The sequence below is a fragment of the Gekko japonicus genome, unplaced genomic scaffold (assembly GCF_001447785.1).
Source record: "Gekko japonicus isolate JY-2015 unplaced genomic scaffold, Gekko_japonicus_V1.1 scaffold199, whole genome shotgun sequence".
In the NCBI taxonomy this organism is placed as follows: domain Eukaryota; kingdom Metazoa; phylum Chordata; class Lepidosauria; order Squamata; family Gekkonidae; genus Gekko; species Gekko japonicus.
The window spans coordinates 928,772-952,647 of NW_015168657.1; the positions used below are offsets into that span (position 1 = coordinate 928,772).

The following is a 23,876-nucleotide window of genomic DNA, read 5'->3' on the forward strand; positions in this document are numbered from 1 at the left end:
CACTTTTTAAACTACTCAGTTTTTATTCAGAACTCACGTTCATTGTTGGCCAGTTTATCTGACCACGCTCGGTTTTACGCCATTCCACTCGATCTCCGGCACTTGTCCCGGTCAGTCCAGCTTATGCCCGAAGGCCACTCAGTGACTGGACCATCGGGGCGGAGGGGAGCCTCCATTCTCCGGCATTACGCCATCGAAGAGGCTACCTCTCAAAAGCCCCCTGGCCTGGAGCCTATCACAAAGGCTCCGCGGGGGTGTCACTTGAGGTGGCACCCCTCCAGGCCACTGGTGTGCGATTCACCCTCCTCTGTTGTGAGGAGAGCGTCCGCCATTGCTGTTCTGTCGACTGGAAGTCTGAACTACATTCTTCACATTACATTTATCGTATGTATCCATTACAGAAGAGAGTGTATGAAGTTCTCACATGTGTTCATTTTGCTGAATACAGCCTGCAATGTGAAGCTGCACTCAACTGCAATGTGAAGACTCAAGTTAATATAGCTAAATATGCATGTGTAAATCCTTTACAAATTATGGGGTGCACATGTTATACAGACAGGACAATCCTAGGTAGAGTTACTCTACTCAAAGCCTAATGAAATAAATAAGTCGGATCCCAAAATCCAGAAGCAAGGATCACTGATCTTTCCTGTATCACCTTCCCATCAGTCCTTTCTGTCCCCAGTAAAGTTTATTGCTGAGAGCACAGAACCTGTGTGGTTGAATAGTCAAATGAGTCTGGAGACTGCTGGAAGGAGGGGGAAGGGGGTGAGATTGCCTTCTTCTTCCTCCTCTGTCAGCAGAGCTAAACTGATGAAAAAGACAGAGAAGGTAATTTCATCTCTTTTCACCACCCCACTGCAGACTCCCATCCACAACAGTTCCATAACCTGGGAATAAACTTTCCTTGAACTAGAAATGACTGCTGGGGGGAGGGGGATGTGAGAAAGATCAGTAGTAGTCAGCATTTTCTGTTAAAGGCTCTTTTTGTAGCAGGAACCCCTTTGCATATTAGGCGACACACCCCTAATGTAGCCAATCCTCCAAGAGCTTACAGAACTCTTCTTACAGAGGCTACTATAAGCTCCTGGAGGATTGGCTACATTAGGGGTGTGTCGCCTAATATGCATCCTGCTAGAAAAAGAGCCCGGGGTCCAACCCAAAGGGCTTAGACTGAAGAACCGCTGCATCTTCATAGGAAATGTGTTATGTGTGAGGCACCCTCCACCTCAAATTGGAGACAGCATGCTAAAATTACAGTTTCTTGTCATGTCTCTGAAATGCCTAATCCACTATGAGTGAAAGTAAAAATTCAGTCTAGGTCCTAAATAGCATACATGATAGATTTGTCTTGCTAGCAAAAAAAAAGTGGTACAATGTATAAAAAAAATTATCCAAATTACTATCTAAGCCACAAAATGAAAACCTATAAGGAAACCTAGAATCAAAGATTCAACTCCTTCCTAAAGCTGCATCAAAGAGCAGAATTCCAAAGGGCAGTTCCTTAAACCTACACTATGATGCTAGGTACCAGTTTGTCTGAAGCCATGTAGTACATTTCCATCTTGCAATATGATACAGGTTATTGTACCTAAAGCCCAGAAAAAGTCAATATGATTTATTTACATTAGACACAGAAGCATCATCCTGGACCTGACTGTAGGTTAGCTGACCTACAACATTGTTACTTTAAAAGGGCTCCCTTGCTTCAGAGTTATCATAGTCCTGTGACCTTCCCAGAGCCAAGCAGTAAAGCCATATTGTTCTGTGATGTTTCATGCAGTTCTCCTTCAATCGACAGTCAGCAGGAGTGACAAACTACATGAAGTTATTGCATACTTTGCCAGCCTAGTTTCTCTCAAAGCAACACTGTAATGGAAAACAACCTGCGTTCTTTAGAAGAATGGCCTTCCATTTGGCTATTTTGCTCAGCAGATCCCTGCAACAGGTCTTGTTTGTGAGCCATTACAGATGAATGGCTGATTGCTGTGCATCTGTGTGGCCCTGTGTGGCCTGTTCAGCTCCCCAGACAAGCACACACCTAACTGGCCACCTGAGCAGATGTTCACAAATTGAGTCTTCCTGGATTAGTCCCAATTTAATTTAGATGTGCAAATAGCAGCATGATTGCTGCTTGAAACACAACAGCATGGAATCATATCAATGTGGCAAGCCATTTGTGTGCAGCAGCTCCCCGTGCCAATCTAACACTTTCAACCAGGCAAATTCAGTATCTGCACTTTGAAGGAACTGGGCCTCAGTCTATTAACTGCCAGTTCCATTAAGTGGGGTCAGGCCACTTGGGCCATTAAGACTCTTCCAAAAAAGTTCTGAATTATAGGCCAACATCTCCTTTATCACTTCTACTCCACCTATAGAAAATTGCTTCTAATTTATATTCATTAGATCTTCAGTAACTTTTCCAAAATGCAGAATGTAAACAAAGGGCTTTGAGACACATTAATAGATACTTCACTTTATTCTTAGAAAGCCTCAGAGTCTTAAGCAGAACCTTAAGTATCAAATGACAGCATTACTGATTTTGAAATATCTGCATAGCCATAACCCCAATATCTTGCACAGAATTAATTACCTGGTAGAGGAGGTGCTTGGTAAAGATCTCCTCATTGCTCCGGGGCTCATGCTATAGTATGAGGAACTTTCCAAATCTGAGAGTGAGAAATTAGGGCCTGTTCCTGCGGCTATTGGTGCTGGGGAAATAAAGAAAAGGAAGTCAGTAAGTCACATGAAAAAAGAATAATTACATTTCAAACATTCACTTTCACCTTAATGACTTTACCCAGCTCATAGGTAGAAAGGTATGAGTTAACTGACACTGTAATTAGGAAGATTAAAAGTTCATTATGCAACTTGGTAATCAAGGTATTCTTTGAAGGTATTTTTTCTGATGGCAAAATCTGATTGCACCATGGTCTTTTTCTCTTTCTCAAAAATTGTAGGGATATTGGTTAATATTACTGGGTATAGCAAAATCTTCCTCATTTGCTCTTAGGTAAGTGATTAATTTATTCGTTTAGTTGGCCAAAGGCAGCTTACAAACATGGCCACACAACCATCATTAGGTCTTTTTTGTTGCATTGTCTCTTGATTGTTACAAATGGGTGGAATGAACTAGTTTTTAGCAAGGATACTACTAAGCACATAGCCTTCATTATGGAGAAGGGAAGTTTCTGAATTTCCTGTCATCAAGAATATTGATCTAGTGTCATCATCATAAGAAATGACTGAAGGCAAATTACCATTTTAATGCAGAAGAAATGTACAGTAGTTGTAGGAGATCCAAGGGACTCTTTCTCACCTGCTGCTCTCTGTTGCTAGTAAATAATATTTCCTCATAATTTAAAGTACAATGTTTTTGCTGGGAAAATATGAACATCTATTGTGACAGAAATCAGGATTGTTGAGAGTCAACATGGCCCCCTGGACAAAGATTCCATCTGGGCCCCTCTGTATGACCCTAATCCAAACCTCGTGTATAATTTTGTGATATTTGTACACATATACACATGTGTACCAATACAGGACACACTTCTCACATCTGATGAAGAGGACTGTAGCTCACAAAATGTTTATATAATAAATCTTTAGTAAATTAATCTGTAAGAAATCTATTTAAATTTACCTGTGTACATTTACCTAGCACAAAATCAGGGGCAAATTGATTATGTAGTGGTGCTGGATGAGAAGTACTGGAATAATTGGGATTGATTTTCTAAAGAGATTGTGTCACTTGTCATATAACCTGAAGCTTAATGTCTACAGTAGCAAAGTAGCATGTTCTAAAGGATATCATATATCCTACCAATACAACAACAACCCATTGCCTAAAAAGTGTTGAAATGTAATTAAATATAATGGGGGGTGGGAAGAGTTTTGTTCCACCTGTGTAACCACTGTTAGATTAATATTCCATTACCATGTACATAAGGGGGGATCCTTTTACTACTTTGACAGATCCTGGGGAAATATTACCTCCCACATTTCTGTTCATAATATTAACAAGGGTCTGCTGTTATACTACTATTAAATACTTCAAGTTGCCAATCAAGATAGGGATGAGGGGTTGAGGCCAATACTGACAAATGGGGGGATTAGAAGGGGGGGGAGCAAAATTATGTTATGAAGAGAGCAAAATGGAAAAAAGTGAGGAAAAGAGGAAGAGAAATAGGAAAGGTTATTTTATTTTCTACAACACACTAACAAGGAAGATCTGGCTGAACAGATAAAACTATGGAGATGGGTGGAAGGAAAGAAAGAGAGAAACAGATTGCTGGAAACAATAATCTTGTTAGAAGGCTGCGGCCTGGCAATGATTATGGCAGCCATGAGCTGTTCTAGCTGGTCTTACCATGCTCCTGTCCAGGCTTGCTAGATGGGTTTAGCAGGATATGCAAGAATTTGCCTCCTTGTTGTAAACTTTGTAGAAAGGCACCAGGAGCAGAACTGTTTACTGTGCTCTGCCTTCCTTGCACCCCTAGTGGCTGCAGTGCAGAACTGCATTAGAAGTAAAATAAATCAGGATGCATTCTGAATGTGGCATGGGCAACATGGATTTCTGTGCCTCCAGTCCCCCTCCTTGGTGGCCCTGATAGAAATGTATTCATCCAAATTTCACAGGTATTTATTAGGGCTGGTTCATACATGCAGGGTTATCACTTGCTGACTTAGTGAATCACAAATTACACTACAAAATTGCACTAAACTTCACTGGAGGCAAGTGACACCAGAAGCATGTTTATTCATTGACTGAAAAAATATGTGTGTGTATGTATCTCTCTACTTTGTCTGGGGTGGCTAATAATCAGACCATATTTATTTATTTATTTGATTTATATTCCACCCTCCCCGCATGGGCAGGCTAAGGGCGGTTTACAACCAATTAAAATACAATATAATAAATACAATAAAACATAGATGCATTAAATAATGCAATGGTATAAAATTCAGAAAAACAGTCAAATTTATATATAAAGTGCTGTTGCATGTAGTAGGCGATGGTGTCTCATAAGGCCATTATATGATGGTACTATGTGGCCATACCAGTATCATTAACATTAAAATTACAACACAGTGATGATAATCAGACCATAGTCCAAAAGCTACAACTATAACATGTAATTTAAAAATCAGATTGACAGGAATCTGCATATATAACTCAACAGAAGCAAAACAAAAGCATTTTGAAAAAAACAGTGACAATAAGCTTCAAAATCTCACTGGCAAAAATTCTCTTTGTACATTCACCTGTTATATAAGGTGGAAGCCAGACCATTTAATGTAGTGAGGACCATATCTATTTCTTGGAAGAAAGTGGTGTTGGGCTAACTGCAGGGGATCAAGTGGGTCTACATACTTCAATAACACCCTCAAAGCACATTGAACTGAGCCCAAAAATAAATAGTTAAACAATGCAATCATAATATTGGTGTTATGTTCCAAGTGCTTCCCAGCGCTAGTCAAAAGAGGGTCTGCTGTATTTTGCACAAGCTGAAGTTTAGGGCAGCCTCACAGAGAATGTGTTACAGTAGTCAAGTTTGGAGGTTACAAAAGCATGGATCAGTGTAGCTAGTCCCTATGACAGTAAGAACTATCTGAATTAAATGCATATAGTAAAATATATTCCCTATGACAGTAAGAAATGTCTGAATAAAATGTATACAGTAAAATATATTCCTAACAACTATTCCAGCCTTTTTTCAAATACCAAAGATGTGCCTAGAAGTATGCATAAGCTCATCATTTGATTGGACAAGGTCAATTCGTTTCCATCTAAATTCCATAGAACTATCTCTCAAGAACATCCTTCTTCTCAAGGGCATCTGCCTTAGCTTGCTTTCTGTCATTCACATGGCCACAGCTTCCAAATATTGGTTAAGGATGAGCTGCACCACTGAATGAGCCACCACTCCACACAAAGTGATTCCCTGTCACCAAATGCTAACTCAAATACATTATTATTCGGTGGACATGTTTAAAACTGGTGTGTCATAAATCATTAGTTTGGTAACCAATGAATGATAAGGAAAATTATCTACTCCCAAATATGAGCCTCCCATTAGAGAGTGCCTGTGGTGTTTCTGGTGACAAATAATATCTCTGCCTTATGCCCATGCATTTTTGTGATCTTTATATATTAATTTTAAATTGTTAAAACTCTTAATAGAATGTGGCCATTATGCCACTTAGCTCTATAGTTTGTTTGTTTCTAGCCAACCCTGACACAGCTTCTCATTTGTACCACTCTCCCTAACACAGTACATGAATAGCTATGAGTGTAGGGGCACAATTCACTGAAATAGGTTGAAAATTTCCATGTACAGCTTCAACCCAGGATCTACTTTCTTAGGTAGGTTCCCAGAATCAGTACAAGGGTACCCATAGGCAAGTGTGGAATCTAACTATAATTAGCTCCTGAGACCTAGTGTAATGTAGAGGATAAAGTGTTAGACCTATGCTAAGAAGACATGAGTATGTAACCTTGATTAGCCATGAAGCTGATTGAGAAACACTGGGCCAATCACTCTATCACTCCCAACCTAACCTATATTATAGGATTGTTCTTCAGCAAAAATGGGATGACCCCCAGTTAAAATGCCCAGAACTCCATGACACAAACATTAAAAATAACTGGCAATTCTTTATTTTATATGGTATTGCTGATCTGCAAAAACCTCAATGGGGGAATGGGCCACTGACAACCTCTTCTGAGGTTACAAAAACATCACAGGGTTTATGGGTCCCCACTGTAATTATTCCCAGTATAATCCAGCACCAGGTCTTTCTGAATGCCTCCTATCCAACTTGCCTTTGGTGGGTCTTTTGCATGGGCATAAACTTATTTTCAAATGAAAGCTAAAGTGGATGCCTATGTCCTCAACAGAGGGAATATTATTTAGAGTTAGTTGCTTACAAACTACAGGTGAAGCACAGGAATCATAGATAACACAAAGAAAAAAAACTCCTCATACAGTTTCTTTATGCTGGAATCAATGGACTCCTCCATGTAGTGGTTTAATGACAACAGGTGAAATGATATGTATTGATAGCCATGCATTTTTTAAAGGAACAGGATGGAAAGAACACAATGATATTAAAATGGAATCCAGTCGGTAATGATCTTTAAATGAAATTAATTTGTGAAATAATTTACAAAAAGACTCTACACGCATTTGAAATCTTCTTTGAACTACAATATGCTTCCTGTGCAATGGGTGAATAAAAATTTGAAGGGAAAAAAGGGATTGTAAAATTAACTCATTTTATCAGTTGTGCTGTCTGCTAGAATTTCCTGACATCAGAGACAAGAGGCTGTAAAACTGATGAATTTGCATGGAAAGAGAAACCAGTGTAAGTAATTTGTGTAAAAGGTAACATGGGCATGGACTGCTATAATTCAGACACCCTGCAGATAGCAAGCTGCTGCGGCGAGAGTAGTTATGGGTTAGAAAAATGACCACACTGCAGTCAGTCTGACTTGAATGGAAATCAGTCATAAAAGTACACTCTGCAGCATCTACTTCACAGTTTTAGCAACTTCTTGGCCAAACATATCTGTGCTTTAAAAGCCTTCACTTGATAAATTCTCTTTCACACAAGACCTATGGAAGGCATAGCTGAAAGGTTAATAATGTGTTTTTCAAGCAGAAACATAACAAAGTCATTTCCCAGCTACTATAATATTTATTAAACAACTTCATTTCAGAGAGTGGAAATGAGGAAAAATACCTTAATTAATTAGCCAGTATCTAGTTCTCTGTCCTTATTTCAGGGGGTCTAAATTCCATAAAGTGTAATTCTACCTTGCTAATTTTGGATATATTTACAGACGGTGGGACGGTGGGATACCATCAGAAAATGCAGGCCAAATGTAACACAAAATGTAACAAGAAATATCAAGCTATTTCCTTAAATGATAGGGCATAGATAACATTATTTGCTTATCCCTTAACTTTTTCCATATGTGATACATGACTTTTGTTGTATCAGATTGTAGTTACCACTCCTTGATATCAATTCATAAAGTGATCATGTCTGTGATAGGCATGGCTTCTCTATACAATTGAGCTAAGAATTCTATTGTTATTATCCTAACATCCTCACATAATTTTTGATGGAAGGTATACTCAGACCATTTGTGTGCAAAAGGATAAAGTGGACTAACAATAAGATAGTAACATTAACAAATTATTAAAATGTATTTTTTTAATTATGTGCTTTCCTTGCAGTGAACTAAGAATAAAATTGCCCCGTTTATGCAAATTTAAAATGTCCTCTAGTAGTTATAATAAGCAAACCTATCTCATGTTAGAGGTTAGCCAAGGTCATCAATAGCTTAGTGAGAGAAATAATGTTTGAATGAGACTGTTTCTCTGTGTTGGTATTTTTAACTATCAATAAAAGACATCTGCATCTTCATTTTAATGGTACTCATATTTCTAGTCACCATTTTATTAACAATATAATCCAGCATTTCTCAAATTGGGACCCAGGGACCCCTGAAAGTCTGTGAGGGTGTACAGACAGAGGATGAACCTTTCTCATTCCCATCTAGATAACATGAAAAGGGGCTTCTCAGTTTTGTAAGAATAAGTGTAGGGACTTCCCACCTTAGGGAAAGGGGATGGAATCAACTAATCTCTCTCTTCAATGGTGAGAGCTCAAAGCGATAAAATCTGAGAACCACTGGGATAAGCAAAAAGTATTCAGACATTAGAATTTGGTTAACATTTCTCCTTTGGTTTGAAGCAAATCTTTTTCTCTTTTTCTCTTATAAATCATAGTTATACATAATTTACTTTTCTGTATTAAAATCACACACTTTGATAAACATAACACATTAGAAGGGAAGAATATTTGTCTACCCAGTGAGCACATCTCCCTTCTAAGTTTATGGATCCAAAGGACAGAAAAATACATAAGTTGATGCTGGAGAACCACTTAGTCCTGGCTATAGTAGAACAGAAAACAGTTACAGTTACCTGTAACTGTTCTTCATTGAGTGGTCTTCTGTGCAGGCACATTGGGGACTGTAGTTTAGGAGCGCCCCTCCTCCCTCTGGTGCTTTCCCACCAAAATGATAACATGACCAGGAAAAGGAGTGCCACCCCCTCAGTTCTCTTCATGCCACTGCTGGAGACCCTAAGAAATTAAGACAGCGGGGCAGGAGGGAGGGATATGTGTGCCTGCACAGAAGACCACTTGATGAGCAACAGTTAGAGGAAAGTGTAACCCTGTTCTCATTATCATAGCTTCTGTGCAGTCCCACATTGGGAGATTAGCAAGCTAACTGAGTGAAGGAGGTGGGTGTGGAGCTCTCAAAGGACGAGAGCATGGAGGACTGCCTTCCTAAGAGTTGTTTAGCACCCCATATTGACCTTCACACAGGGAGCTCTCTACAAGTATCCCAACCTAAATACATGTGGGGACGTGGCAAAGAAAAACAGCACTCTTCCGGAGAGAGCCATGATACATAAAGTGGCATGGAACAGCAATGCACTCAAGACAAAGTGTGATAACCTCTACCAACTCCACAAGGATGGGTTGTGCGAGGATGATGACTAATCCTTCTTGGAGCCTAAGAGGCCAATAAAAAGTAGTGTTGGGTTCCTAGCAGACCAAAAGCCAAGAAAAGTCACATTCAAAGAATGTAAGGAGTGCACAGATGTTTGGCATCAGAAAAAGTGTAAAGATAGCATTGTGTGACATGAGGACTGAAAGACAATCCCTGGTAGAGGATCCTGGCCAGGCCATCAGACACCGTTACCCTGTGAAACTTCATGAATGGAGAGGGCCTAGGTTAGAACCTACAATGTCCTCAATCCACAGTTGGAAGTGCTCCATGCTAAAAACAAAACGCTATTCCAATTTCCAAATGAAGCACCAGGGAAATGCAAAAAAACCAACAACAACCCACCAAACATCTCCATTTTGTAACCTCTTTAGAAATCCAATAAAGAAGAGGACAGTTTAGAGAGTTTGAGTCCTAACCAGTGGCTAAAATATAATCAACAGCACAAGAAGCAGGGTCCAAACCTAGTTACAGTCTCAGTAGAGACTCTTTTCCACTCAGAGGTGCAAGATTTAGTAGTGAAGGAGTGGTGCTTGCCACTCAGAAAAGTTGGAGGCTACTGCTACAATGCAGGATAGGAGCGGATTAAACTACCGAACTTGTCAGTGGGTGTGTGAATAAACAGATCCACACCATAATAATGAAAGCAGTGAAGCAGGCATGATGTGGCCAAAGAAAGGATGCACAGGAAGCACCGTAAATGAACCTTGTGCAGCTCGCAGAGCAATCTGTGCAGCAAACAGCCAGAGAAAAAACATAAAAACAGACTACCTTGCCAAGAGATTAGAAGGGCATTCCCCAACAACCGGGGTCCCTGTCAAGAAAGGGGAAAAAAGGACAGGGCTTGGAATGTCCCACTGTGGGGCAAGGCCAAATAGGCCAGGCCTCCAATCAGAATAGCTAGGAGTTGGTCTCCTTTAAACATAACTGCAGTGCATTTCAAGACTATGTGGAGTGTCTGCACTAGAATAAAATACAAAAGTAAGGTTTGTCTAGTGCTCTAGGTGAAAGTAGTGGTATGACAAACTAATTTTGCAGAAGACCAGGAGCCACTGGGAAACACATGTTCGCAGCTGGGTCTCCACACTATAGGGAAGGAGTCAAAAGAGTACTCTCAGAAAAATGCAATGCTGAGACCACCAGAATGATGCACATTAGATCTGTCTCAGAAAAAAAGAAAGAAAGAAATCTGGGCATCCCCTGAAGGGTGAAATATACACCAAAAATACAAATTCTGTTATGGTGTCACATAAATATGTAAAAATGCCAGAAATGCAGCAGTGGAAGCCAACCCCCTCCCCCATAATCTTAGTAAAATAAGACTGACTAAAGAGTAAGAAAGGGAAAGGGAAACTGAGTCAGTAATAGAAAAAGAGTTGCCCTGGAAAGGATCAACATCCCACCATCAACAGAGCAGGTAAAACAATATTCCAGTCTCACATGGGCCACCCTAATCGCTGTGCATTTTGTAAAACAGACAAGGCATAATCCCAAATGAAGGGGAATGTTGGAGTTCTACCACTGGGAGTTTTCAACTGCAATGACAGAGGAACTGTCTGAAGAGAGATCAATGAACAAGACAGCCAAGCAAAAGTTTAAAGACTATAATAAATATAATTAGATGATCTGGGCTTGAACATAGTCCATTTCAGGTGCCCTCCTTAACTTAAGAATAATTTGAAATAACATCTTTCTTCTGTCCCAGGGATAGTACTGAACTGAATAATCTAATTAATGGGACACAGGTAACCTCCCTTCAGAGGAGTGGTGAGGAAGACCTTGGGTCTGACCCCACAAAGTGACACAGGTGTGAAAAGAATTGAAGACCAGGGTTTTTTTTCTTTCTCTTGTAGAGTAAATCACCATAGAGAAGATATGAAAGAATTTGAAGGATTTGAAGTCCAATTACCAGAAACTTTTTCAGTAGGAGATGCCAAGGATGGAACCTGGTGTCTTGCACGTGGGGGGGGGGATATGTGCACAACCCTGAGACAACATGTTATTTAAATGAGGAGAAGAAGAGGTGACACTTATTTATTTATTTAGATCTGCTAGGTCACCCTTCCCTACAAGTAGGGCTCAGGGTGGCTTACAACAAAATAATATAGAAATATTGGATTAAAACTAAATTAAAACATTAGTTGTTGTAGATTTTCTGGGCTGTATGGCCATGGTGTTGCCAAGACCATGGCCATACAGCCGGAAAATCTACAACAACTAATGAACTCTGGTTGTGAAAGCCTTTGACGACATATTAGATTAAAATGGCCCAATAAATACCAATACATAAAAACAGCATATATGAAATGGCAAAAGACAGCATATATGACAGCAGAAAGAATTCCAACTCCCCAGCCTCCCTAGGGGGAGAGCTTACGAGCAATGGGGTGCCAAAGGACGCTCCCATTGCTGTCCTCAACCAAAGGCCCGGCAGAACATCTTAAGGATCTGTCCAACATCTTAAAGATCTAACAGCAAGCCTGTTACTCCCCACAGAGTGTTGTCCAACTAGACTGAAGAATTCATAGCCTCTCTATGGAGCCTCCCTCCCCCACTAATTCCTAACATAAACTTGGGCAGTGTAAAAAGACTGGCCTAGATTAAAGGAACAGATTTATCATGCACATTAGCAGCATAGGCTGTGAGACATGGTGCATCAAGCTCCCTGCAAAGAGGATAGTAAAAGGGCCATATTGACCTGTTGATTCATAACTTAAAGGGAAAGCACAGCAGAGAAATTCTGCTTCCCATCCAGGATAACCATCTACAGCACTCACACTGTGCAGTGGTCGAATTAGAGATAAAGTTCTATTTAACCCGCAGCCCATCAAGCACAATAGAGATAAGAACATAAGAACATAAGAGACGCCAATTTGGATCAGGCCAAAGGCCCATCCAGTCCAACACTCTGTATCACACAGTGGCCAGAAATACCAGTGCCATCAGGAGGTCCACCAGTGGGGCCAGGACATTAGAAGCCCTCCCACTGTTGACCCCCCCCCAAGCACCAAGAAGACAGAGCATCAGGGAAATCAAGCATATATTTGCTAAAGGATTTTGGTAGCGGCTGTAACATCAGCTAATAATTACATTTTTCATGTCAAAGACTTTGCCCTATGAGGCAGCTGTTTTGAGTTGAACACATAAAATGTCCTTTAAAAAGATGGGCATAGAGTTTATCTTACTCCCCAATAGGGACTCAAAATGCCTTATAACATTTTATACTTTTCCATTCCATCCTCACCAGAACCCTGTGAGGAAGGACAGATTGAGAGAATGTGATGGGTCAAGGTCACAAGCTAGTTTTCAGCCAGAATGGCATTTGAACCTGGGCCTTCCAGATCCTATCCCAACGCTGCAACTACTATACCACACGGGTGGGCTTTCACTACAAATGGTGTTACATAAGAGTGACTCCAAAGACAGTCTGAACCCAATTGAAATAAGAGCTCTCTCCCAGAAGGAGCAGTGAGACTGAGAACCCGGGGAGAGTCAGTGCTATTGCCTGGTAGGAAGAAGGAAGTATAGGCATATATGAAATTGACAGGGGGAAATGGTCTACAAAAAAGATTGGATTTAAGAGGTACAGGTTTATTATTGCTATTGAAAACAGTAGCAACTAAGGAACTCTCAAAATCATCGATGATCCTGAAGGCTACCAATGAACCAAGAGGAGAGGCAAGTTGCTCAGGCTTGCCTTCGAAGAACATACTTGCTGATCACTTCTGAGTTCCCCATGGAGATGGCAACAGCAAGCCTTGCCTGTGCTTGAAACAGCGCCTGTGCTGAAAATCCCTTTAGGATTAAGTTTCAGTGCCGAGAGACTGCAGCAAGATGGTGGACTGAGGCGGCTGTGTCACTGTGTCAGCCTTTAGAACTAGGCATTAGCAAGAGGGCTGGAAGTCAAGATAATTTGGAGAATCAGTTCTGACCCTGGAACCAGGCAGTCCCAGTAGAATGAATGGTAAAATAAAGCTCAGCAGGCTTTAAGCATAAGTAGTCTGTTGTCTCCCACCACAACTAACAACAAGAACGGGAAACTCCACCTGCTTAGCAACCTTCCAAAACTACAGGGGTTGAAGAGGTCTAAACAACCCTAACTAAAGGGCACAATACCCTTGTGCTATTAGCCTGCCCCTAAGAGGCCTCCCATGCAGCCAGTCCAGCCTATCCCATCTGATGAGGAGGAGGAGGACGACCTGGTGAATGTGGCCATACTTCAAAGGCTAAAAGCACTGGAAAAACAGAGGGGTGTGTCTCTTAGCGTGGGTGGGGTTAAAGAAGCGAAACGGGTTTCTAATAAATCTTTTCAAGCGCAGGTGCTAGCTGGAGTGTGCATTTGGATTTACCAACCTGAAAACCCCCTGAAAAAAGTCTTTTCGGGTTTTTGGAATCTGAAAAAGCTTCCCTGAGCTTTTTCGAATTCTGGGGGGGAAACCCAAAACCCAAAAATTTTTGGGTTATTGCTGGCTTTTTTCAGGAATACTGAAAAATGGCACTGGGGGATTTAAAGTTTAAAGGGTGCCACTCTGCTTGGTTTCCCCACCGGTTTTAGCCTCTTTCCACCCTCTTCCTCTGGTTTCCAGGAGGGAAGGGGGAAATGGCATTGCAGCTTGCAACTTTTTGCAAGGCTGTTGTTGCTGCTGGCTTCAGTTGTTGAAGCCCAGCTACTAGCTTGCTCCTTTCCCAGGGAAGTAGCACTGGCCAATAGGATTTTGGCATCTGCTCTCTGGCCAATCACAGAAATTTGTTCCTTTTTGAAATCCTTCTGTGTATGCCCAGAGATCATACAAGCAGACTCTCTGGCTCGCTGACTCCATTCTTGTTCCTGCTGGTGGTGGTGAGAGAGAGCCTGGCTTGGAGACTCTGTGTGGCTGGCTTCTGCTTCAGAATCAGCTCCTGCTCCTTGAGCCTGCTTTCCTTCCTGCTGCTGCCTGAGCTGATTTCTTAGACTACCCTGGATCAAGGCTGAAGACATCACACTGGTTTGATTTATTAGGGCCACTTTTTTTAAAAAAAATTCTTTTGTCATGCCTGGCGTCGTCTCCTGATGTGGAAAGAGCTTCCGCCGTGTCTGCGTTAATCCCTTGGGGAAGCCAGAACCTCAGATACGAAGTGAGGAGAGAGTTGCTTCAATCACTGACCACCACTCCTCGGGGTTGACAGCTGTTCGGATTCTCTCTGTGCCTAAGCCCGTCACCTCCGACATCCTTCCTGGCTCTACAGGCTTCCCCCTTTTTATAGCCCGCCACCCGGGGAAAATCCTCCCCTTTTCTTTCCTGTCTTCTGATAGGGCAGGCTCCCTGTCATTCCTTCCTGTCCCACCCCCCTGGTGGCGTTGCCTGGGCATCTCCACGGGTGTGGCCACTTCCGGGGGAATCCCAGGGTTCCGTGTTCGCCCGAACGAGCGCATCAGCTTGTGTCTGCTTGGGTAAGTCCCATCTCCCCCGGGCTCTTCTGTACCTGCATCTTCCCTCCTGTCCCCCGCACGTCTGGGGATAGCCTTCCTTCCCCTGTGTCTTTCTCCTGCAGGCCGGCCGTCTCTACCCCGTCGGAACTGTTCTCCGAGGGGTCTTCGCCCTCCGGGGCTTGTGGAGGCTTTGGCGCGGGTCGCACCAGTCCCGCCGCAACGGCCCACATTATTTCTTGTGGGTTTGGGCCTGGGGTTGGGGTGGTGGTGGGTAGGCCTCTCAGGCCCTGTTTTTTTTGGTGGGGGAAAGTTCGTTTAGTTTGTGGTTTTGCCAGCTTGTTGTTTGTTTATCAGTTTAATTTTTTTTTACTGTGCTTCATTTTTATTTATTGGCTTGTTAGGGCTTTTTTTGGGAGGGCTTACTGCCTAGGTTCTTGTTTTTTGTGGTTCTGTTGCTTGCCTTTTTGCAGTTTAAGTTTTTAAAGTTCTTGTATTGTATTTTCTAGGCTTGTTGGTTTTTTGGAGGGTTTTTTTTTTACTGATTAGGCCTTCTGCCTGGGGCCTAGGTTCTCTGCTTTTGGTTCTTGTTTGTCCTTTGTGGTTCTGTTCTGTTGCTTTTGCAGTTTCAATTTTTAAAGTTCCTTGTATTGTGTGTTTGCTGGGCTTGTTGGCTTTTTAGGAGAGGGGTTTACTAAGCCTTCTGCTTGGGGCCTAGGCTCTGTCTGTTGCCTTTTAGTGGTTTTAGCAGGTTTTGTTTTGGCTTTCTTAGGCATGGGGGTCACTGCTCTATGTGTGCTTTTGGTTTAGCTGCTGCACCACTGTTAAATAGGCTTTTAATAAAGGTTTCAGGAATTTTTAACTAATATTTTAAAATAAATCTCAGTATAGGGCTTTAGCTGTTCTACCTTTAACTAGGCCAGTGCTAGGAAGACAAAAAGAGGCCAGGTTTGTCTTCACCTCATAAAACAGAGGTTTAAGTAGTGTATAAGTTTTTAAAAAGTAGTGTGCTGTGTTGTTTGTGCTCTGACTGAACTTTGGTTAAGCCAGGCACTCCCTACCCTTTAGCTTGTGTGTTTGAATTACAGAGCACCCACATTCCTTTACAGGGAATCAGGCTGGTTCCATTAGAATCTAGATAGGAGTAGTTTAAAACCCTAAAACTTTTCAAAAGGTTTCCAAGCCACATCTCAAGGATAGTCTTTAAACCATAGTCAGGGTCAGTGTAGGAATTCACTAGTTCTAAAAAACAAACCCAGAAAAAACTGAAGCAAGGCTAGGTTAGGCTCTACTGACTGAGGGAAGCTTACCCAATTATTATATGCTGTAGACCCAGTCACATTAGAGCTTGCTATAGGAGCTCCCCAGTCACCAGAATCTAAGCGCGGTAGTGTACATCAAAATTTGTATAAGAAGAAATAATTACAGAATGACAAACTTGATGAAGGACACACAAACGGATAGTGTACTAGAATTCCGTCGTTTGTAACTAGTAACTGTATTATTTTGTATGTACTGCTAAGCTTTATATCATATATTGTAGTGTTATTGTTGTAATCTTGTTAATAATTGAATTCTAAACATTGCATACAAAAACTAACAAATATTGTTAAATTGTACACGGTGATTTACTGTTTTACTGGCTTATCTTGATGACTTCCTACTAGCAGGAAGGAAGGATACAGGGCAATGTGAGTTTTTATTGACCAGCTTCATGGCCCTGGCGGAGGAGCTAGGAGTTCCCCTTGCCCAGGAAAAAACAGACGGCCCTACTCCAATTCTGACTTTTCTAGCAGCTAATCGGCCACCTCAACTGTGAGTCCATGAAGGGCTTGCACCTACCGCACCATAAAACTAGGGTCACCAAGGGTATAAGAGACGACCTCCTTGTATGGAAATAATTTTTGAATTCATACAATGGGGTGTCTTTTTGGAGGGAGGGGGCAAAGATCCACTGAGAACTGCAAGGCTCTGGTAACCCATGCCTCCAAGGATTTCACCTTCAAACTAAGGGCAGACAGGAAAAGGTTCCTTCAGTCAGGCATAGCTGAGCCTTTAAAACAGGCTTCCATCAGGCCCTACCCCCAGGTTTCAGGTTAGATCCAACAGAAGGAAGAGAGGGGGAAAGTTTCATTCAGTCAGGCAGTCTCTGTCAGGCCACACCTCCAAGTGTCTTCCCTGGAAAGAGGGAGGGGGAGGGGGAAGAGTTCTTCAGTCAGGCAGCCTCTGCCAGGCCACATATCCAAGTTTCTGGTTGGGATTTGAGAGAAGTCAGGGAGAGGAAGGGAGTCCTTCAGTCATGCAGTCTCTGCCAGGCCACACCTCCAGGCTCTCAGTTCTGACCAAAGCCAGGGAGGGGGAGGGATTCCTTCAGGCAGGCAGGCAGGCAGGCCTCCGCCAAAGCCTTAGAAAAGAGCTGTTCTGAATCTGAGGCTCTGTCAGGCAACACTTCCAGGTTTCTACCATCTGAACAGACAAAGCCAGAGAGGGGGTTGTGCCTTTATTCAGGATGGGCAATCCTATTCTGCTAGAAAGCTTTGAAAATCTTTTCTACAGCTGGCCTGCACATATGCTGTCCCCAATGTGGGACTGCACAGAAGTCACAATGATGAACAAATCTTCAGTTTACCTCAGCAAATTACTTGTGCACAGATATCCAAATGCTGAATATGGAGATAGATCAAAATGGGAAGCCACGTTAGTCTGTCTGTAGCTGTAGAAAAGAGATAGAATCCAATAGTACCATAAAGACTGATAGAATTTGTGGTAGGGTATGAGCTTTCATCACTGCTCACTTCTTCAGATATCTGAAAAAGTGAGCAGCAATTCACGAAAGCTCATACCCTACCACAAATTCTGTAGTCTTTAAGGTGCTACTGGACACTTACTCTTTTCTACTGAATATGGGGTTAGGGTGAGGGTATGTAACAGGTATATGATTTTACATCTTAGGGCCAACTCATGAATGGATCTTCTGAGCCGTTTCTGTTGATAGACAACAGCTTCTGGAGGCCTATTGTTTGGATTTGGGCCACAATGCAAAATAGAAAGGAATTTAATCCTTTCAATCCTGACAATTTTTGTTACAAATGATTCCCAGAGCTGTCTCTCTGAGGGAAATATACAGATGGCTTATGCTATTGCCTGTATGCAGGGGTCATTTCGTAGAAAAAGAGGTGCAGGAGCTCAACAGCATAACTCATTAGCATATGCCATACCCCCTGACATCACCGGAAGTATGTCAGAAGGCAAGAAAGAAAGAAGAAAGAGAAAGAGGGAGGGAGAGAAGGAAAGAAAGAGGGAGAGAAGGAAAGAAAGAGGGAAAGAAAGAAAGAGAGAGAAGGCCACCCCAGCCAGGCCCCCCACAGCTCTCCCAACCCCCCAACCCCACCCCAGAAAGGCCGCCTGTGGCTCTCCCATCCTCTGCCACCCCAGACAGGCCGCCCGCAGCTCTCCTGCCACCCCTGCTACTAGCCACAGCCAGGGAAGGCCAGGGGTGCAGTGCAGAGGCAGGCAATGGCAAACCATGCCTCTAGTCACAAAAACTCCATGGGGTTGCCATAAATGACTTGGTAGAACTTTCTACTACCACTAAGGACACCCAGATGGGAGGCTGACAGATTTAACAAGCCACTGGGAAATTAATCTTTAGAAGACCCACTGAAATGAACTAGAGCAGAAGTGGCCAAACTTGCTTAACGTAAGAACCACATAGAATAAACATCATGCCTCCTTTTTGCTTCCCCAGCCACCCTACTGGGAGCCACATAATATGTGTGAAAGAGCTGCAGATGGCTCCCGAGCCACAGTTTGGCCACTCCTGAACTAGAGCATTGTGGCTCCTATTTATTTCAGTGGAGAGCTTGCACAAAGAGATTACCTGGTACAAAGTCCCATTTTAATTAGGATATTTGGGGAGTAATCATTTAGATTTTCATCATCATGCAACTAGACGTCTCAGACTGCCTCTGTGGTGCAGTAGCTTACAGTTGTAGACAGAAAAGGTTTAGATAGGTTCTGATAATTTATTTGTGCAAGTGATGTGTAACTGTTGATCTGTAATGCCAGGGAACACAGACATATTCCTCCCTGTTGGGAAGCTGTAACATTCTCCCAAACACACATAGGTTTTGTTTGTGTGTGTTTTACTGAGGGAGGCCATCTTCTCTTCCCATTTGCAGCCCCCTGAAAATGCCCTTATAATCTCTAGGAGACCATGTCACGTCACAGGAACCCATTGGGTTGGCCTGCCTCATGAGTCACAAACAGCGACATCTGCCCATCTCATTTTTCTGACCTATAATTATTTTTGTCTGGGTGAGCACCTCCCCCCCCAAAAAAAACCCCATACAGCCTGAATGCAGGAAGAAGCACTTATCTGTGCTCCTGCTGTGAGATGCTGCTCGGACAAAAACCTCTGCAGGATTACAATGGGCGCCTGGATAAAGGACCTCTGTTTCTTGGGGGGGGGAGTTGACAGTGGTGAGAAGCCACAACCCTCGTGCCGCTCCCACCCCAGCCATATTGCCTGAGTGAATTTGAAGGCTGGTTGGTGAAGGGAGGGTACAAGGCTCTTGGGCAGCCTGGGGGAGGAGAGCTCGCCTTCGCCAGCACAGGGGTGGTTTTCTTTTGAGAGAGGACAAAGGCAGGCCGGCATCTCTCTGCATCTCATAAGGCGCCGTTCAAGCCAGACACTTCCAGGCTCCTTGAAAGGTGCACCACGAGGAGGCTCCAGTGCAGGTGGGCAAGCTGAGGTGCAAGACTCCGAGGCGGAGAGTTCAGCGGGCGGCGGCGGTCCCCCGAGGGAGCTGTTGGGGGCTCCTCCAAGGGCCGCAGGGGCGAGGCGAGGCATGGCGCTTGTGGGGCTGGGGTGTCGCTGACTGGAGACCGCGTCCCCAGGTGCGCACTCCTCTTGTCCACCTGTGCCCCACGAGCTTCTTCGGTGTCTAGGCGGGAAGGGGAGGAGGAGGGAGCACCCTGCATCCGACTGACCACCGGCTCCGCACCACTTCGATGCCATGAACAGCTCCTGGGCGGCGACTGGCACGCCCGGCCTCTAGGGAGCCTGGGTGGGCGGCAGCGCCAGCCCCATCCCGATGGCGGGGGGGTTCTGCAGGACTTTTTCACGCCCCTGCGCCTAGCACGGGCCGAGAAAGGCGGGGGGATTACTTCAACTTACCTTTCTTCTTCTTCCTCCTTGTGGCCCGACTCAGGGCTGCTGGAAGCAGGGGGCGGGGCTTGCTACATGTGCCCACCCCCTGGCCTACTGACTGCCGGAGTGTCACCCCGCTGAGCTCCGGCAGCAAATGAGGTCTGCATGTATGCATTCCTTTTTTTTTTTGCCTTAACCATATGCGTGTTGTACAGGCCACTAGGACCTCTTCCATCCTTATCAAGGGGAGTGCTAACCTTCTCTCCTTTCATAGGCTCACTAGGCAAATAACTCCTCACTAGGCAAATAACTCCTCACTAGGCAAATAACTAGCTCTGCAAGGCCATCAGAGGCTGAAACATGGTGCAAAGAAAAGGATTATTTCCCTTTCCTCCCATGGTCCAATGTTGACCCCCTCCCCTGCCACCACTGTTATCACCCAAGCCTATGATGTAGTGACCCTCAGGCACCTATTAAGCAGGCAGAGCCATTAACTAATGATTCCAGCCATGTAATTTGTTAGCTAGAATAGCACCTTGCAAATCTAAGAACTGATCCCCCCTCAAAGCTGGACGATTATAGAACTTTTTTTGCAAAGTTCTAGAGTTTAGGGGGCATGATAAAATGTACCTCTTGTGGCTTTCAAGGCCACAGAGAGGTGAGGAGGAAAAGGCCTGGGGAAGGAAAATGGGAGGATGAGGACTTGCCTCATGTTTGATAATGTGGAGAGAATGCTTTAGCATTGTTCCCATCATAGGGGAAATTAATCCTGCAATTATGGTTTACAAATCTAGCACTTTAAAAAGCAGAAGTGCTCCCCAAATTGCATACAAAAAAAATTAATGCAACAAAGCACATAAAAAAATCCATGTACTCTACAATGAAAAGTTCCTAAGTTACTGTTACTCAAAATGATATTGAAACCTAAGAATTCTAAGAAACCTAAGAATCACAACTCATCTACTTAAATATTCCATATGAGAAAGAACTCTAGGCTAAATGAATGTGAAGGAAGATGGTTTTCCTGGATGAAGAACGGGCTTCCCCCTTCAACCTCTCCTCTGATTGATGTATGTGAAACTTATCTAACTGAGCTAATGCTGTTTTGGGATCCAGTTTCAGCTGACTGGGTGGTCTGGCCACAAACCTCTACATATACATGGGATACTTTTCAGTCACTGGGAGCAGAGAATGAATGTGCCTGAAACAGTCACTCTAGCCCAAAGGCTCCGTGCTCAAATGAATTAAAAATGTCCACTAGTGCGAGCTCATTTACATTTGTCAGTCAAAATCACGCAAATGTTTAAAGGAAAAAAACATGCATAAGAGAACAGCCTTAACAAAACTGGGCATCTGTCTTGTAAATGTACAGAAATATTTGCTCTGATTGGTACTTATCTTATAAGGGATGTAGCTCTTGCTTTGGAATGCTAATATGAGTTTTTCTTCTTTTCACATGTACACCCATTTCCTATTCATAACCTATTTCTCTTCTACTAGGAGCATTAAAAATGGAGACTCATGGAAGTAAATCCATGGATGTGTTTTGGTGCATGTAATAATCTTCTCTGTTTATACTTGATCTACTGTCACACATGCTGCTTCATTCACAGGTCTAGGCATGGCTTGTTTAAATCAAGTGAAGCCAAATGCTATGAAGGTCTTAAAAGACCACAGCCAATGTTGAACCTTGGTGTTTTGTTTTGTTTAAAATTGTGTTGTACTTATCTGATTTTTGTTTAAAACTGGCAAGCCAGTTTTTCTGCAACTCTACATCTTCTGTCTTCAAATCAGATACTTAGTTGAACTCTTTATGACCACAGAACCCCCCCCCAAATACTGAAACTGGCTTTGACTTTACAAACACACATATATTCTGAACACTAAAGCAGGAAAGTGAAAATATGAGTGAGATGGAGGTAAAACTAAAGAACAAGCATGCCTTTGAACCAGTAACCCCATCCCTCAACCGAATGAATACTCAGCATTTTTTTTAAGGACTATGGCTGAAATATATGGCTAGGTCTTTTCCCTCCTGTAGATGGTTTTGCTAGCGTGTGTAAGAAAGCTTTGCAAAATACCACAGATATGAAATTTGTGATGTTCATTTTAACATTACTAGTGTAGCATGCTATTGACCATCTAATTATGCCAAATTCAATTTATAAACGTAGCTAACCACTATGTTTATGGGGACTTTTTGTGTTGCTTTAATAGGATATTGATTGAGAACAAGGTTTGAGTGGGCTGCCATTGAACTGTATAATGGCATAAAAAGGCAAGGTCACTGCAATGCTTCATTCTAAACCTACAACCCATTTTGTATTGTAATTTTCCCCCCTTTGGTCTTTTCATATCCAAACTTGAATTGTAGCCTTTGGACAGCCATGCTTTACTGCTGAATATGAAGTCAGCCTCTTCAGTGTTTATTTTCATGCTGCTGATTTTAAATGACCTCTCCTACAATATTGATTCGTACAGCAGAAACCTCACACACGGAGAAACAGCACAGCTATGTTACTGTAGAACATAAGAGAAAACAGATCCACTTAGATTTCTCTAGGCTGGGGGGGGGCAGTTTTGCAAATGCTCCCCTCCCATGGGAAAACTCCAGTCCTTCCCTAAGCTATTTCTGAGGGTACCCATCCCCCAGGAAGAAGAGGAGATTGGATTTATACCCTTCCCTTCACTACCCAAAGGAGTCTCAGAGTGGCTTACAAACTCCTTTCCCTTCCCCTCCCCACAACAGACACCCTGTGAGGTAGGTGGGGCTGAGAGAGCTCTGACAGAAACTGCTATTTTTCAAGAACAGCTGTGCCAGAACTATGGCTTGCCCAAGGTCATCCAGCAGGTACAAGTGGAGGAGAGGGGAATCAAACCCGGTTTTCCCAGATTAGAGTCCACACACTTAACCACTACACCAAACTGGCATTTGGGACCGGGTGGATGCTGCTTGAAAAAATTTCCCTCTCCTTGTGCCCACATGAATCTAGGTGGGATCCAAACCATATCCTGAAAATATACTAGCTGGTCAACTAGTGTCTTTCACTCTTCAAACTGTGTGAAATACACACAAAAGACGTCAGGATGCTAAAATCAAGTGAGGTCAATGAGAGTGAAATTGTATTGCATGCATAACTGCAACCGAAAACTTGAATATAGTGTTCTGAATGCTCCATCAATGGTAAATTTATTTTAAAAAGTAGGAGTGTGGGGCACGCAGGTTTCAAGTATTCTCAGAAATGACATCCTTTATTCTGAAAACCCACTGCTTAATTCCGGAATTTTAATTAATTTGTGGCAATTACATACTTCGATCATATCCATATACACAAAAAAGGAATTCTGAAAATCGGTTCTACCAATTCTCAGCAGCCATTTTGAACTGTCAGGCTACGTCAAAAAGCTGTTTTATGGACAAGGAATCTGTTGAAACTTGGGGTCCTGAAATCACACATAGAGTGTACTCTGGCAAAAGCACCCCAAGGCTGAAATCCCATTTACACTTTCCTATAAGTCATTGAATGAAGTCCCACTGAAATGAGATTATAAGAACATAAGAGACGCCAATGTTGGATCAGGCCAAAGGCCCATCCAGCCCAACACTCTGTATCACACAATGGCCAGAAATACCAGTGCCATCAGGAGGTCCACCAGTGGGGCCAGGACATTAGAAGCCCTCCCACTGTTGACCCCCCCCCCCAAGCACCAAGAAGACAGAGCATCAC

At 42.9% G+C, this 23,876-nt stretch overlaps 1 protein-coding gene across 2 annotated transcripts in view; it reads right to left on the minus strand.

Moving 5' to 3' along the window:
• The window catches only part of NFIA (nuclear factor I/A), a 493,567-nt gene that overhangs the window by 130,963 nt on the left and 338,728 nt on the right, over nt 1–23,876 (minus strand). For both annotated transcript variants that reach the window (XM_015415229.1, XM_015415228.1), the window contains exon 5: nt 2,594–2,711. In XM_015415229.1, coding sequence (XP_015270715.1) covers nt 2,594–2,711 — 118 coding nt within the window. The remainder of the gene's footprint in view (nt 1–2,593; nt 2,712–23,876) is intronic.